At 35.4% G+C, this 15,688-nt stretch overlaps 1 protein-coding gene across 1 annotated transcript; it reads left to right on the top strand.

Moving 5' to 3' along the window:
* Positions 1-2,989: 2,989 nt before the first annotated feature.
* LOC131050251 (cell number regulator 3) lies at positions 2,990-5,584 on the top strand. Its single transcript, XM_057984441.2, has 4 exons — positions 2,990-3,627; positions 3,730-3,801; positions 4,889-5,092; positions 5,201-5,584. The coding sequence occupies exons 1-4, from the start codon at positions 3,039-3,041 to the stop codon at positions 5,275-5,277; spliced, it is 942 nt and encodes a 313-aa protein (XP_057840424.2). The 5' UTR covers positions 2,990-3,038; the 3' UTR covers positions 5,278-5,584.
* Positions 5,585-15,688: the final 10,104 nt, after the last annotated feature.

The raw sequence follows: 15,688 nt of genomic DNA, 5'->3' as shown, positions 1-15,688 counted from the left end.
AAGATTTCTCTCGACATAATTTACCTATATTTTTTAAATATAGATATACTAATTTTTATTTTTAATGTTTATAAAAATATCGTTTCTCTTTCTCTTTATTTTTATTGGTTTGTAGATCTTAAATTCAATTTTTCCAAACAAAAAATCAAATTTCTATACAATTTATTAAATAAAATGTCAATATGTACAAATGACATTAAAGCTAGTGACTTGTCTTAACTCCACCTTTAACTCTTCGTAAATTTCAGAGACATGCATTTATTTGCTTGAATGTCATATTCACCGTATGAACTCCATTTTAAATTAACTGTATAAACTTCACTCTAAACTATCTCTATCTGGGTGTTTAAAACAAATTTCCATACGGACGCAAATCTGCTTACTCTCGGGTATAAATAGTGAAGGATCTTGACTAAATGGATATCTACTACAAAATTAAATCTATATACGAATATTGATATATTTACTGATTAGGCAAGTCAATTTAACTCTAGCGTGTCATTTTCATTCGAAAGTAGTAGGCATTATTGAATGCCTATTTTACCATCATTTAACTTTTAATTTTTTATTTATTTCTTAAATAATGAGCTTTAAAAAGCACGTAATTTATAACTTTTTTAAGTTTTAGTTTTAGTTTTACTTTTTATTTAAAATATTTATTTTTATTTAAATTATCTTTTTATTTTTATTAATTATTTTTTTTATTTATATAATTTATTAATAATTGTTTTAAATTAAATATATATCTTATTTAAAGAAAATAAAATATTTTTTATAATAAATAAATCATTCAAAAAATAATTATTTAGTCTTTTTATATTGAGGAATATAGCCTTTAGATTGAAAGCTTTTGATGCATACCAATTAGTGTATAAATTGATATTTTTTTATGGAGAAGTTCCTAAATAATTTAAATTTAGTTCTAGTTTTAGTTTTAGTATACTTTGTATATTTTGAAAGTTTAGATTTATCTAATAAATTTGTCATATATTTATTTGATTTATGTTTGTGTGGTGTAAATTTCAAATTTCAAACTTTTTTTCTTTCTATTATTAATAATTCTAAAATCTAAATTATTTCAAATTGCATATTAAGATGATTTTATGGAGGAGTTGCTAAACAATTTAGTTTATGTTTTAGTTTATTTTGTATATTTTAAGAGTTCAGATTTGTCTACTATATATATTATATATTTTATTTGTTGTTCGTTTTCTATTAAAATAATGAGTTAGTGAAAATCTAAATTATTTCAAATTACACATTAAGTTGGTTTATATAAGAACATGCCTTAATTCATTTTAACAATATTAAATCTCTCAGTCACACACACACACACACACACATGCACCATATTACTCCTTTTCTATTTCTATCTCTATATCTCTCTCACTCAAACACAAATTCTTTGTTTCTCTCTCTCTATCTCTATCTCTTTCTCTCTATCTCTATCTTTATATCTCACTCTTCCCCCCTCTATCTCTTTCTTCAAACATCGCTCTCCCTCTCTATATATATCTCATAATCTATATCTCTCTCTCTCTTATTCACTCCATCTCTCCCTCTATGTATATATATCTCTCTACTTCTCTCTCTATATCACCTCCTATATCTTTACCTTTCTATCTTTCCATCTCACTCTCTCACATTATCTCCCTCTTTCTATCTCTAATTCTCCATATCCTGTTACTCCCCCTTTTGGACATCTTTCCCTCTCTATATATTTATATCTCTCTCCCACCTCTCTCTCTCTCTCTCTCTCTCTCTCTCTCTCTCTCTCTCTCTCTCTCTCTCTCTCTCTCTCTCTCTCTCTCTCTCTCTCTCTCTCACACACACACACAAAAAAAAAAAAAAAATCCCTACCCCTATCTCTATTTTTTTATGCTTTCTCCTCTATCCTCTTCTTTGCCTCCCTCAATACCTCTATTTACTATTTTTCTTTTTCACCTTCTTCCTCTCACTCTCACCCCCTCTATCTCTACACTAACCAAATCCTTTTATATTTTCTACTCTAAACTAACCACACTATTGGTAGGAACTTGACACATTGCATCACTTGTTTTTATGGGGATTATAACTCTCCATCTACCTCTCTCTATCTCTCTATCTATTTCTCTCTCTTCCTCCACCCTCTATCTTCATCTGTACTTTTATCTACTCTAAACTAATGGCAGGAACATGATGCTTTGCGTCTCTTGTTTAATTTGGATGCAGTTTTTATTAAGGACAAGTATTTTGTGTAATTTCCATCTCATGGAAAATAATTTAAATATATTTTTAAATGTATTGTGTTCATAGAATTTGTGGTTTTAAATTAATATTATTCAAGTGAGAAATTGAAATCCATGTCACGAAGTTGTGACAAGTTTCTTATGAAGAGCTGAAATATTTCAAAGAGCTTACATTTAGATGAGTTCATTCATTTGAACAAGAGCTGGAGGATATGGTTATGGTTTAATATTGTTCATTGTTTCAGAAGTTGTTACTTTAAGTTTTGCTTCAGAACAACATTTTTGATAGGCGTTGTTGTGAGGAGAGTTGCCAACTTGAAGGAAATGTAAAGATAGAAACCCTCGTCAAATCAATTTGATATTCGGAGGAAGTCATTGATGAGCAAGTCAATGCTTCTGGTCTGTGTACGGCTTCTTAGTTGGCCTTAACTGGCGGAAAAAACGTGTGGAAATCTAAAAATACAAAACAACGGTCAAATCGATATGATACTCGAATGGAGCCGTTGACGAACAAGTTGCTACATTTTTAGGGTAAAAAGCTTGCGGGCTCTTCACGTTGTTTTCATTACTTGGCCATAAATGGCGGAATCTAACGTGCCCATCTCAAAGTCAAATCAAATCCAGCTCACCCAAAATTCGTACAAGTCAAAACTCTGCAATTCAACGATGACAGCAACTTCTGTTCACACAGCGTGGACAATCACTACTCATCACAATATAATGACGGGGGCAAGACACATTTTATACATAGGGTAGGTCTGTTGTTCAAGTCAAAATTGCATAGAACATAGTAGAGCAGAAATTGTGAAGATGGGAGATTCATACTCAGAATCTACTGTTAATATTGATGTGGAGATCAACAATGGTGCCCAAGATTCATCCACAGAGTCCCCTGAATACCCATCTTATCCCAATCCTGATAATGCCACCACTGATCCATCCACAGTGTCCCCTGAATACCCATCTTATTCCAATCCTGATAATGGAACCCATCCTTCATCCACAGTGCCCCCTGAATACCCTTCTTATCCCAATCGCAATAATGGCACCCATTATTCATCAAATTTGCCCCCCAAATCATCTCCTTATCAAAATAATGGCACTTATGATGCATCCAAAGTGTCCCCTGGATACTCTCCTGCTTATCCCAATCCCAATAATGGCCCTTATGATGCATCCAAAGTGTCCCCTGGATATTCTCCTGCTTATCCCAATCCCAATAATGGCACTTACAATTCATCCAGATCGCCCCCTGCATACCCACCTCATCCCACTGCTTACCAACCTCCTTATCCACCTCAGAACAGTCCTTACCCACCTCCATCTCCATTCGCTCACCAGCCTCCCCGCCAAAGATGGAGCTCAGGCCTCTTCGACTGCCAACAAGATGACACCAATTGTACTGCAAATTATTTACAATCTCTCTCTCTGTTCCATGAATAATCATTTTTAAGTGTAATGTAGTGATGATCGTCTAATATTGTCATGTTTTGGTTGACAGGCGCAGCAACTGCTGTTTCACCTTGTATTACATTCGGCCAAATTGCAGAGATTGTGGACGAAGGCCAAACTAGTGAGCTTCCATGCCTTAACTTCTCATAAACCTTCCTGAAATTTTGAGCATTTTATATTTGGAAAAACTTTGTATTGTTTAGTCAACAGCTTATCCTCTTTAAAGATTAAAAGTGGTCGTTGGATAGTCTCAATCTTGATTTTCATTAGAGATGGATCATAAAATATGGATTAATGAGTTCAATTCAAACAGTGAATTCTCATAAAATATGGATTAATGAGTTCAACTCAAAAATTTAGAAGAATGAATTTTAATATTAGTATCATAATTTGACACACTGTTAAAAATATCTGGTTCATCAGTTTTAATATTACTTTTCATATTCCTTAAAATAGTTTAATTGATAAATTTTTCATATAATATGTTTAACAGTTTTGAACAGTTGTATTTATATACAATTTCATTTCATTACCTTTCAAAAGATTGTTTTTGAAATTAATTCTATATGTTTTTGAAATGACGTTTTAGATCATATTCAGTGATCTATCATCAGAAAAAGGATCAATCATTGAGAGTTATCCAAAATTTAGATTAAAAAACATACATAATTGAAATAAAACAATCTTTTGAATGATACAGATTATTAATGTCAACTCATTATATTTGTTAGTTTAGTTTTGACCAAAATAAAAATCACAACTCTGACATTATGTTATCACCCAGTCTATTTCTTATGATTATATTTAGATCACTAAAATGTCAATCTCACCTTTCTCATTTGAATATAATTAGGGTAGGAACTTTGGAGTTGTATCTTTTCAATTCTATTATGAAGAGTCGGGAAACATCTATTCAGATATCAGCGTGTACAATTGATCACATTTATTAATTAATTGAAAATAAAAATATGTTATATTTTAATTTTAAATTAATTAATAAATACAGTCAAATGTAAATTATGATATCTGAATAGACAGTACCAAATAATTGTAATCTGTTTTCTTATATGTTTAAAATGAAAATAATATTTTAAATTGGAAATTCCCCATTTATAATTTTGAAAATAATATTTGAAACAACTGAAATTCCTGAATAAATCATTATTGGAACATTTGGGTACTTAATTTATGTACTTGTCTTTTTGCAGCTTGTGCCATGGCTGGATCTATGTTCTCCATCATGATAGCATGTCCTTGGATATATACATTCTCATACAGAACAAGGCTAAGAAAGAAATACAATTTAGAGGAAGCTCCAATAATGGACGCCCTGGTTCATTTTTTGTTTTTGCCCTGTGCATTGTGTCAGGAATACAGGGAGCTTAAAAGTAGAGGACTGCATCCAGGCCTTGGTATGATATTTTATATTGTTTCACAATCTCTCTTCATTTTTTCAATATTGTAGATGGTTTTGATAAGACTGTACTTAAAGTGGGCTATTAAAATGGTATTTTGTATAGGATGGGCTGGAAATCAAGAAAGACCACTGCCTAAAACTGGCATGGCAGCTCCACCAAGTCAAGCCATGCATAGATAACTATGCTTAGTGATTGGAAAGTTCCAGAGAATTATGGAAGCTTCCTAAGAGTTTATGCTTCAGCATAAGAGGATTAAGAAACCATTTCGACTTATTAATTATAAGTTTCTTGTATTGTATAATGATTTGTATCAACATGTATTAAGAGTACTGTTGAAATATAGAGCAGAAATAATATGTGCCTTGACCCCAGGCACATAAGCAGTCCGTACGAGGGTTCCATGCAAACAGATAATATCTACGAGGCCAGGTCTTGTGTAAACATCATGCTACAACTTGACTACTATTTTATTTTAAGTTTTATGCCTGGTTTTGTGTGTTCAGGTTGAGGCCAGCTTCAAAGTTTTTCATTAGATTTTGTTTATGAACATAACAATAACACTTGTATAAGGAAGTTTTTATTGGATTTGATTGTATGCATTTTCATTTCACATTATACTTAATGAAAAGTAGAAAAATGATAAGCATTTAAAAAAAAATTGTATAAGTTATTATTATATCATGATAAAAGGAATAAAAAAATGAAAATGAAGGTGAAAAATATTTATTAATATAACGAAAACAAAGAGTTATTTTGTATATATTTTTGTTATAATGTTTAATATGAAATTGAGAAAATTTGAAGAAGACTAAATGTATCATAAATTTATATTTGTTAATGTATTTTTATTTTTAAAGAGGAATAAATTATTAGATAAGTTTATTTTATATTAATAAAAATTGTAACACTTTTTATCATATATTGAATTGGTTGTACTTAAAATCTTATTTATTGTAATACACACACATTATTATGGCGAGTTATCTTGAGAGGCATCTACAATGACATCAAAATTTTCGTAAACAAAAATCCATTTTTGAAACAATTTGACATGCAAATGACAAGTAAATGCATGAAATATGCCATGTTTCAGCTTTTGTGGAGGTGTTACTTTATTACTCCAAATAAAATAGAACCTTGGCCACTTGTCTCCTGCTAGATTCACTCTCGGCATATTTTACATATATTTTTTAAATATAGGTATACTAGTTGTGCCGAGAGGCATCTACAATGACATCAAAATGTCCATAAACAAAAATCCATTTTTGAAACAATTTGACATGCAAATGATAGGTAAATGCATGAAATATGCCATGTTTCATCTTTTGTGGAGGTGTTATTTTATTACTCCAAATAAAATAGAACCCTCGCCACTTGTCTCCAGCTAGATTCACAACTTTTTGCATGCGGGACTTTAATGGATTTGTATTCTTAGTGTTTAGTATTTTAGAAGAACATTTATTTTATAGATGATTCTCTTCTATTATAAGATATCTCTCGACATATTTTACATATATTTTTTAAATATAAGTATACTACTATATCTATATTTTAAAAATTTAGGTAAACTATGCTGAGAGATATCATGTAATAGAAAGGAATCTCATGATTGCAGCAATATTATTAGTATACAAGAGTTTCAAAAATATGGATAATAATAGAGTTGCTTAAGTCTGTGCATTATTTAAGACGATAGCATGAACCTGGAATTTAGATTCGTCAAATACTGACTATGCCAAGACCACTCCTCCATTAACCTCTCAACGCTACTTGATTTTATTGATTGTTCCCTTTTACATATTATGGCACCCTTCCACTATCATTTGAATGTAACGATTTCATATAGTTGGAGACAAGTGGCAAGGGTTCTATTTTATTTGGAGTAATCAAATAACACCTCCGCAAAAACCAAAAGATGGCATATTTCATGCATTTACCCATCATTTGCATGTCAAATTGTTTCAAAATTAAATTTTTGTTTATGGACATTTTGATGTCATTGTAGATGCCTCGCGGCATAACTAGTATAACCTTCATTAATATCTCTCCTTCTAGGAGTTGACAAGGATTGTAAGTAAACTAGTATACCTATATTTAAAAATAATATGTAAAATATATCGAGAGATATATTATAATAGAAGAGAACCATTTCTAAAATAAATGTTCTTCTAAAATACTAAACACTAAGAATACAAATCCATTAAAGTCCAGCATGCAAAAAGTTGTGAATCTAGCTGGAGACAAATGGCAAGGGTTCTATTTTATTTGGAGTAATTAAATAACACGTCCACAAAAGTTGAAACGTGGCATATTTCATGCATTTACCTGTCTTTTGCATGTCAAATTGTTTCAAAAATGGATTTTTGTTAACAGACATTTGGATGTCATTGTAGATACCTCACAGCATAATTAATCTAAAATATGCTTTTGAAAAAACTTATAATCCCAATAATAAAAATTTATTAGCCGAGAGGGTCTATAATGGCAGCATAGAGGTGTAAACATTTTCCAGCATAAACATTTCAGGACAAAAAAATTCTAGGGTAAACATTTTTGATGTAAAGTGAACGCACAATTGAACCTATGTAAAAGGTGGGCTAAATTATACTCCAGAGAAGAGAATATGCGACGTGAGTCCAATGATAGCGTTGGATTTAGGTGAATTCGAAGCACAACTTATAACTAGTATATACTTATATTCTAAAAAGATATATGTAAAATAATGCCCAGATATATCACATAATTGTCTTGCATGTTTATTAGTTGTCAAGAAGGACATGGAGCTAAATAATGTTGCACTCTTTCACTCTCATTAAAGATGTAACAGTTTCATATACTTAGAGACAAGTGGCAATGATTCTCTTTTATTCAAAGTAATAAAATAATACTTATAGAGAAACTAAAACATGCATCCATTTACCTATCATCTACATGTCAGATTTATTCAAAATCACTTTTTTGTTTACGGATATTTGTATGTCATTGTAGATGCCTCTCGACATAAAAATTGATATTTTCACAATTTTACATTATGTTTTAAACATGCTTATGTGTCTATTCTCATAACATGTTTCACGTCCACTTAAGCCCAAGCCTTGGCCTATTTTTCTAACACTAAGGTTTGCCTAGATTTTGAACTACAATATTTTTCTAAACTATGTTTTAGACATTTAAAATTTAGTTTTTTTTTATAAGCCCACAATGTGCTAACCTCTTTAAAAAATTGAGTTTCAAATGTGGGTTTTTCACTTGACTACTCTTGACACATGTTGTATTTCTTAATTGAAAAAGTAATGCTCCATATTCTTGTACTCAAAAATTTTTGACTTCACCCATATTCAAATGCAACGACGAAAACTTTAAAACAAACCCACCATTTTATAAAATTGACGGCATAAGAATCGACCAACGCCAAATAGAAAAAGTCGACAAAAATAAAATATTATTATATGCAAAAAAAAATTGACAAATACCATACTTGACACGCAATTCAGAGAGGGAAATATGATGCTGACATGGATATTCTGCAGGAGGTACGCAGGCGCAGAATATTGCACAGAATGTGCCTTATTTCTATAGACCAATGATTGATGCAGGAAAGGACGATGTTGGTGTAAGCATGGTATGAACCATATGGATTGTACTAACCCAAACAATGGCAATAATGGTAAGAAAAAAAATTAAAAATTAAATAATTTGAAGTCTTTTAGGAAAAAGTGTATAACAAAAAGAGATTAAGGGCGCACACTTCGCAACAATCTTTCTTCGAGTGCAAGCGAGGGGTTTGAACCCATTCCCTAGACTCTAATACCATTTTTTAAAAACACAATTGTCGTTGCACCAAAATATCGACCTATTAATGCCCAATACAACTATGAGATTTAATGAATCAATGGGAGGCGGTTAATCCATGTTGCAAACCGAGCATTGCGTTGAAAAACACAAGGAGACCAAGGGCACACACCTTGCAACACATATTTCCCCAATGTGCCCCAAAAGTTTAGCTACCTCCAGATTGGTAACTTGCCCTATCTTCAAACCCTCATAATTTTGAACAAAATATGTTGAATTTTGACAAAAATAAAATAAAAATAAAATCTTTCGTCAACGTCCTGGATTCAACCATGAGGTCAATCAAACCCCATAATGCACCCATCATGATCTTTAAGCCATATGATCACTCTCCAATACAAGAAGATATTTGTAGCCTTGGTATGCTCTATTACAATGTAGGAGTAGATAGGTGACTCCTCAACACCCCCAAGGATCCCTCCTAGATGAAAATAGCTTCCACGGGAGAGAATGGCAAGATAACTTGTATCAATAATGCATATATTGATAATGGTTGATTATGAATACAAACGTGCAGCAGACCTTGCTTATATAGGTAAAGTATGACGTAGAATTACATAAGATGTTGACACGTGTCTTAATCCTATGCAATAAAACAACTACCCTTGATACAAATATTAAATACATGATGCAAATATTAATTTCCTAGATAACTAAAAGTAAATAATGAGACATGGCCTCATTCTAAGGAACTTCTAGAAATGACACTAGGGATATAAGGATAACTAAGTTAGGATACTAACACCTAACTTAAGATGCAAGCTAGGACTTAAGTAAACTTAACTTGTGAATAGGTTTCCCCTAATAAATAGATAGAAAATAACCTCATTCACACTAAAACAAAGAGTAGATGAGTAGAACAAGGGTCTAAATAAGGGAAGTTCAATTTCTAACTAAAATAGAAAATTTTAGAGACTTTAAAGTGGTCCCTATAATTCGTTACCAATAGTGAAGATGATGTTGACCATCATTATTTTGGGTGAGAATCATTTGAATTAATCTTAGTCACCCAAGGATAAACAAGAATATATCCTAATAAGATGATATTTTAAATTCTCAATCTATGCTTTTGATATTAAAAGCAGCCAAAACTAGGGGGTTGGCCTAGGTACAGTCAAGATAACAGCATCTAAACAACTGTTAGCAGAGAAACAACAAAATCAAAGCCTCATAAACTTTCCTCTATCAAAAACTTTAAACATACTACGCATATTAACAAAGTATATAAAAGTCACAGTTAAAATATGCCACGCATGGCAAAAGATAGTTAAGTCCAGGATTAACCAGTAACCGTAACTATAAGCTGAAAGACCATTAGGGCCATTCAAAAAACCAAAAAACCAACCCATAGAAAACAAAACTCTTCTTTTTGCTATGGCTCCTCTTGGGGAGGAGCTTCCTTACCCGTTCTTTGGTGAGGAATTTGAAGAGGTCTTTATAGTCCTCATCCTCCTTAACTTTACCTTTGAGGGTGCTTTCCTGCAAGAGGCATAGAGTGGTCGCAGAGCTGTGCATGACATTCAGTGCAAACCTAGAGACATCATGCAGCTTGTTCTCAATGGCCTCCGTTCTGTTGGCAATTTCCTACAAGTTCTTGATCATGTCGTCCACTTTCTTCTCCAAATCCGTCAGTTTGCCTTCTGCTTCCTCCTTGATGCTGCTCACTTCCTCCACCACCACCATCTTTTCAAACTTGGGAGTAGGGGACAGAGAGTTTACCCGGGATTTGGGACCGGCATTCGGGCTCATGGAATTTTTAGGGCTCTCAAACACATGGGTGGAGCTTGCAGAATGAGGGGTCGAGGTGGAATGAAATGGGGCCGCATTACCAAAGGGGATGGAATTCCCAGTATCATGGGATGAGGAGTCCTTTAAGGTTTTCTCCAAGGATTTGGATTCCAATCTCACAAAGCAACGGGTAGTGTTAGCTTCGTCTATAATCTACACATCGGAGTCGATTTCTGGGATTCTCACTTTCTTGGGGGGTTTTAAATCCTCTGAGTGGCATGCACGCTTTTTATTTTTCTTACTGGAGGAGCCAGGTTTGGGCAACCGAGGAGAGCTTGTGTCAGGGTTGGCAGCAGCTATGGCCGGAGAGTGGCTTTTAGGCACATTCTGGACCGAAATCGTGTGAGGAGGACAGAGGACCAAGTGGAAATTGTAAAGGTGGAGGATAAGGCCTTGGTGGAGAGTAGTAAAATCCTTGCCTTTCTTCTTGGCTTCAGCAATATCTCTCACATTAGAATCCATATAATACAACAGCAAAAAAAAAGGGGATGGAAATAAGATCCTTATTCCTAAGATGGTTAAGGAAAGGGAGGTGATAGTAGTAGAAAACCCCATACCGTCCTTCTAGAGTGAAATACTTCATGATGATGTAGTAGACCTCGTCCTAAGGTGGTGGAAGCTCTTCGCGGTTGAAACCACCAACCCGCTTCACAGGATTTTCCCCATCGCGGAAAAACTAGTTTAGGCTGGTGGTGTCCGATATGCGGATCTATTTCTTCAATTTCCTACCCTCCATGGACAGGCCCGTCGACTGAGAAATCACATCTTCGTTAACTTCGAATGAGATTCCACCCATATTGACCCTTCTGTCCTCTCAGGAAGCCACAAACTGCTTCGATAGCCTCTCGTCATTTCCTTTCATGCTCTCCATAAATTTATCGATGCCTCCTTCCGAGCACACAAACCAAACCGTTGGCCTGGTTTTGAATTCATCTATTTTATCAAGTTCAAGTCTCAGTCTATCACCCCACATGATCGTTTCCTCCAACCTAGAAGTGAAAATGAAAAACAGGGCAGCGAGGATACAAAGTTGTTCAAGATCAGAAGCAGAGTCTAGAAGCAAACTCAACAAATTCTATAATAAAATCATGCGATAATCACCGTAATTATTGCAAGTTGTGTTTAAACAGATTTCCCCATCACGAAATCTATTACGCTCGTGTGAGCCATCAATCCGCCCAATGTGACTTAGTTGAGCCCAATTATTGCCTTCATCACCGCCAATGACATTCGTTCGGATGATAAATAAAAAATTGCCTTTCCCGATATCAATACTTCGCCAATAAGTATCATCATTATTTAAACCCCCTTGAGACTGATGACAAGGCCATATGAAACTACATGGAAACTCCAACCCATGATGGGCGGGTTCCCACTCCAAATTCAAAATTTTAAAATTAATGCTCTTCATCAGATTACAATTAGAAAGACTCGTCATTAAGATAGTTTTTTCTCTGAGATCTCCTTGGTGATCACTGGCAGCATATCAATGTTCCTCCAACATCGTAAGTCGTCTTGCAACCTTCCAACAATAGCCATAGAGTCAGTAGTTGCATTCCCTTCTCTGAAAATGTGATGGATAGTGAAATAGTCAAGGTTAGCCAGAAATATTCTTGCATCCCTCAAAATAGATTCCACTTTCCAACCCGCTACAGATCTACCACTGACAACTTCCATAATTACTTTAGAATCACCTTCAATTTCCAGTTGTCGAATACCTATAGTAGTGGTGAGCTTCAACCCCAATAGGAGAGCCATTCCCTCAATTTGAGTGACAGTATGATTCTTCAGGCTACCCACATAGGTAGTAATAGTAGTCCCTTGATGATCACGAATAACACCACCTCCCGCTTGTTAGGTATTTTGAGCTGATCCATCAAAATTTAGTTTATGCCAAGAGGGATTTGAGGCTAACCATTTGGTCCTTTTTTTTGTTGATCTTTGAAGTGTTGTTGAAGAAATTAAACTCTGAGGAGAGCTTCCAGAGTTCCGCAATTCTTCTATCAGTCGGGTTAGGAGGATTGGAGGGGGTTTTCCACCTAGTCACGGAGATATTGTCCATAAGCATTTTGAAACAGCTAGAAAAAACATTAAAAGGGGAGGTTTCAACATCTCTGAAAATTCTATTATTTCTTTCTTTCCAAACACTCCAGCAGATATGAGGAGGGACCTGCCTCCATAGCTGAATAACCAGGGGGTGGTGGGTAGGAGGTGACCATCCATTAACAAACTGATGAATGTTCTCATGAAAAACCCATTGTATACCACATTTTTCAAGGGTAATGGCCCACAGGTGCCAAGCGAAAGGGCAGTGGATGAAAATATGACCGATAGATTTCTCCTCAGATTTACATAAGACACATTTGTTGGGAAGTTGGAATCCCCTCCTTCTCAAATTATCTTGAGTCAAAAAAATGTCATGCATAAGGGACCACCAGAAGAAATTAATTTTTGGAATAAGTTGCAGGTTCCATATCTTTGTCCAGCATTCAACATCATCAATGGGTCTCAAGAGTTGTCTGTAAGCATACTTGACCGAGAACTCCCCCGATTGGGTCCCTTTCCAGATGAATTTATCCTCATGGGGAGATAGAGGTACCCTGCACGCAAGCATGAGATCCTGGATATCAAAGGCAGTAGGCAACAGGTTAGGCCGATCAGTAAAGATCAGGGAGATGTTCTTCCCCCTTCCTCTTCCCGACACAATGTAGTCAGCAATATAATCACCAAAGTGAACCTGTAGGGAGTTCATTAGTTGGCAGAATCGAGATTCACCCAAAGGTTCATCATCCAACCAATAGTCCTTCTGGAACCTAATCTTCCTACCATTTCCAATCTGCCACTTCAGTCCCTCTCTGATAACAGATCTAAGCTTCGGGATGTTGTTCCATAATTTTGACCCATGAGGTAAGCCACCAGAACTCAAATTAATGCAAAATTGTTCCCTTTCCAAATACTTAGCCTTGATAATGTTACACCAGTCTGCCTCACCTTTAGCACGGATCCAACCCACTTTAGCAATTAAGGCCTTATTCAAGGCATTTATCTTTCTGATACCAAGACCCCCCATAGTCTTGGGTAAGCAAACAATATCCTAGTTAACCAGAGAGAGGCGTTTCTTTTCCTCCATACCCGTCCAGAGGAAAGTTCTTTGGATCTTCTCAAGCTTGTCCCCCATAGCACTAGAGATTTTGAGCAGCGAAAGGAAGTACACAAGGATGCCCTGGAGGGAAGTAGCAAGGAGTTGGAGCTTCCCCGCACTACTAAGGAATTTGCCCTTCCATCCAGCAAGTTTCGTCTGTATTCTTTCAAGGATAGTATTCCAGAACGCAGGGGTAACCTCTTTAACAGTGAGGGGGAGACCCAGGTAAGTCCCAGGAAGAATAGCAAACTTACACCCAAATATATTAAGGATTTAGTCTGAAGGTCCAAGGGGGTGTTGAAGAAGAAGAGATTACTTTTATCATAGTTGATACATTACCCTGAAGAAGAGGCATAGTTAGCCAGCAAATTTTTTCAGTGATTAGCCTCAATCACGGAGGATTTACCAAAATGAAAGGTATCATCCACGAATTGTTGAATCACAAAGGGGGGAATAGTAGAAGCCGCTTTGAACCCCTGCAGTCTTCCATTGGCCATCAAATCCACCACATTCCTACCCAAAACTTCAGCAATCATAATAAAAAGATAAAGGGACAGGGGATCTCCCTTTCGAATACCTTTTCTAGCTTTAAAGTGGCCCCTAGGAATCCCATCGATCAAGATGAAGAACTAAACTGTAGAAACACATTGTCGTATCATATCAACAATTTTTTTATTGAAGCCCAATTTTGAGAGAGGTTTGAATAGGAAGCATCAGTTGACTTTATCATAAGATTTTGAGATGTCGAGTTTAAAGGCCATACCTGGAATTCTGCTTCTATCCATGGAGTGAATAATTTCATGAGTAGCAATGGCCACATCCAAGGTTTGATGACCTGGGACAAAGCCTTTTTGGGAGGGGTTGATAAACATAGATAGTAGCGACTTAATTCTATTCACCAAGACCTTGGAGATGATCTTGTAAATAGAATTGAAGAGGCTTATAGGCCGAAAATCCGTCATGCAATTGGAGTCTAGAGACTTGGGGACGAGAACAATGTAGGTGCTATTAAGCTTTTTCAATAATTTACCAATCCTAAAGAAATCCTTCACTGCTATAGTGACATTATAACTAACAATATCCCAAAATTCTTGGAATATAGTCAGGGGGAAGCCATCCAGACCCAGGGTCTTGAAAGCACCCATCTCAAAGATAGCCAAATGGACCTCCTTCGAGGAAATTGGAGAAAGGAGTTGACAATTATCCTCCTCCCCAATGGCATTAGGGAGCTTGCTTAGGAGCCTGTATTGAAAGGCCTCATTACCTCTTCCGGACTCAGCATGCATATAGATGAAGAATTCAGTAGCAGTTTGACCAATATGGGATTCACCAATGATCTCCTGACCAATGTCGTCTTTTAGGCATTTGATCAAGTTTCTCTTTTTGTGAATGCTAGTTGAGTGGTGAAAGACAGCCGAGTTTATGTCACCCTCCTTCAACCACTGAATTCTGGATCTTTGCTTCCAATAGATTTCCTCCTTAGAAAGGATTTCCTTCCAATTCTTTATGCATTCTTCCACTTCAATGAGGAGAGAGTGAGGGGGGTCACCTGAGTCCATGTTGCTTTGGAACTGTTCAAGTCTGGAGCATAGATCATTCTTCTTTTTGAAGATGTCACCAAAGTTCGCTTTATTCCATCCTTTCACTTCCCTTCGGATGAGATTCTGTTTCTTAGTAATTCTGAACATCACAGTCCCTTGGACCAAGGTGGCCCACCAGCCCCTGACCAAATCTCTGAAATCCAGGTGGGAGGCCCACATGATCTCATATTGGAAGGGGGAAGGACCCAAGGGGGGTCTATTAGTCCA

This window comes from Cryptomeria japonica, chromosome 1 (assembly GCF_030272615.1).
Source record: "Cryptomeria japonica chromosome 1, Sugi_1.0, whole genome shotgun sequence".
Classification (NCBI taxonomy): Eukaryota; Viridiplantae; Streptophyta; class Pinopsida; order Cupressales; family Cupressaceae; genus Cryptomeria; species Cryptomeria japonica.
Note: the sequence above shows the minus strand (reverse complement) of the source record. Positions and strands in the feature narration are given on the sequence as shown.

Excerpts from the sequence above, each read along its gene's own strand:
- LOC131050251 (XM_057984441.2), top strand. The coding sequence starts at position 3,039 with ATGGGAGATTCATACTCAGAATCTACTGTTAATATTGATGTGGAGATC. Across the intron at positions 3,628-3,729 it reads CCAACAAGATGACACCAATT|GCGCAGCAACTGCTGTTTCA; the intron begins GTACTGCAAATT and ends TTTGGTTGACAG. Across the intron at positions 5,093-5,200 it reads AGGACTGCATCCAGGCCTTG|GATGGGCTGGAAATCAAGAA; the intron begins GTATGATATTTT and ends TATTTTGTATAG.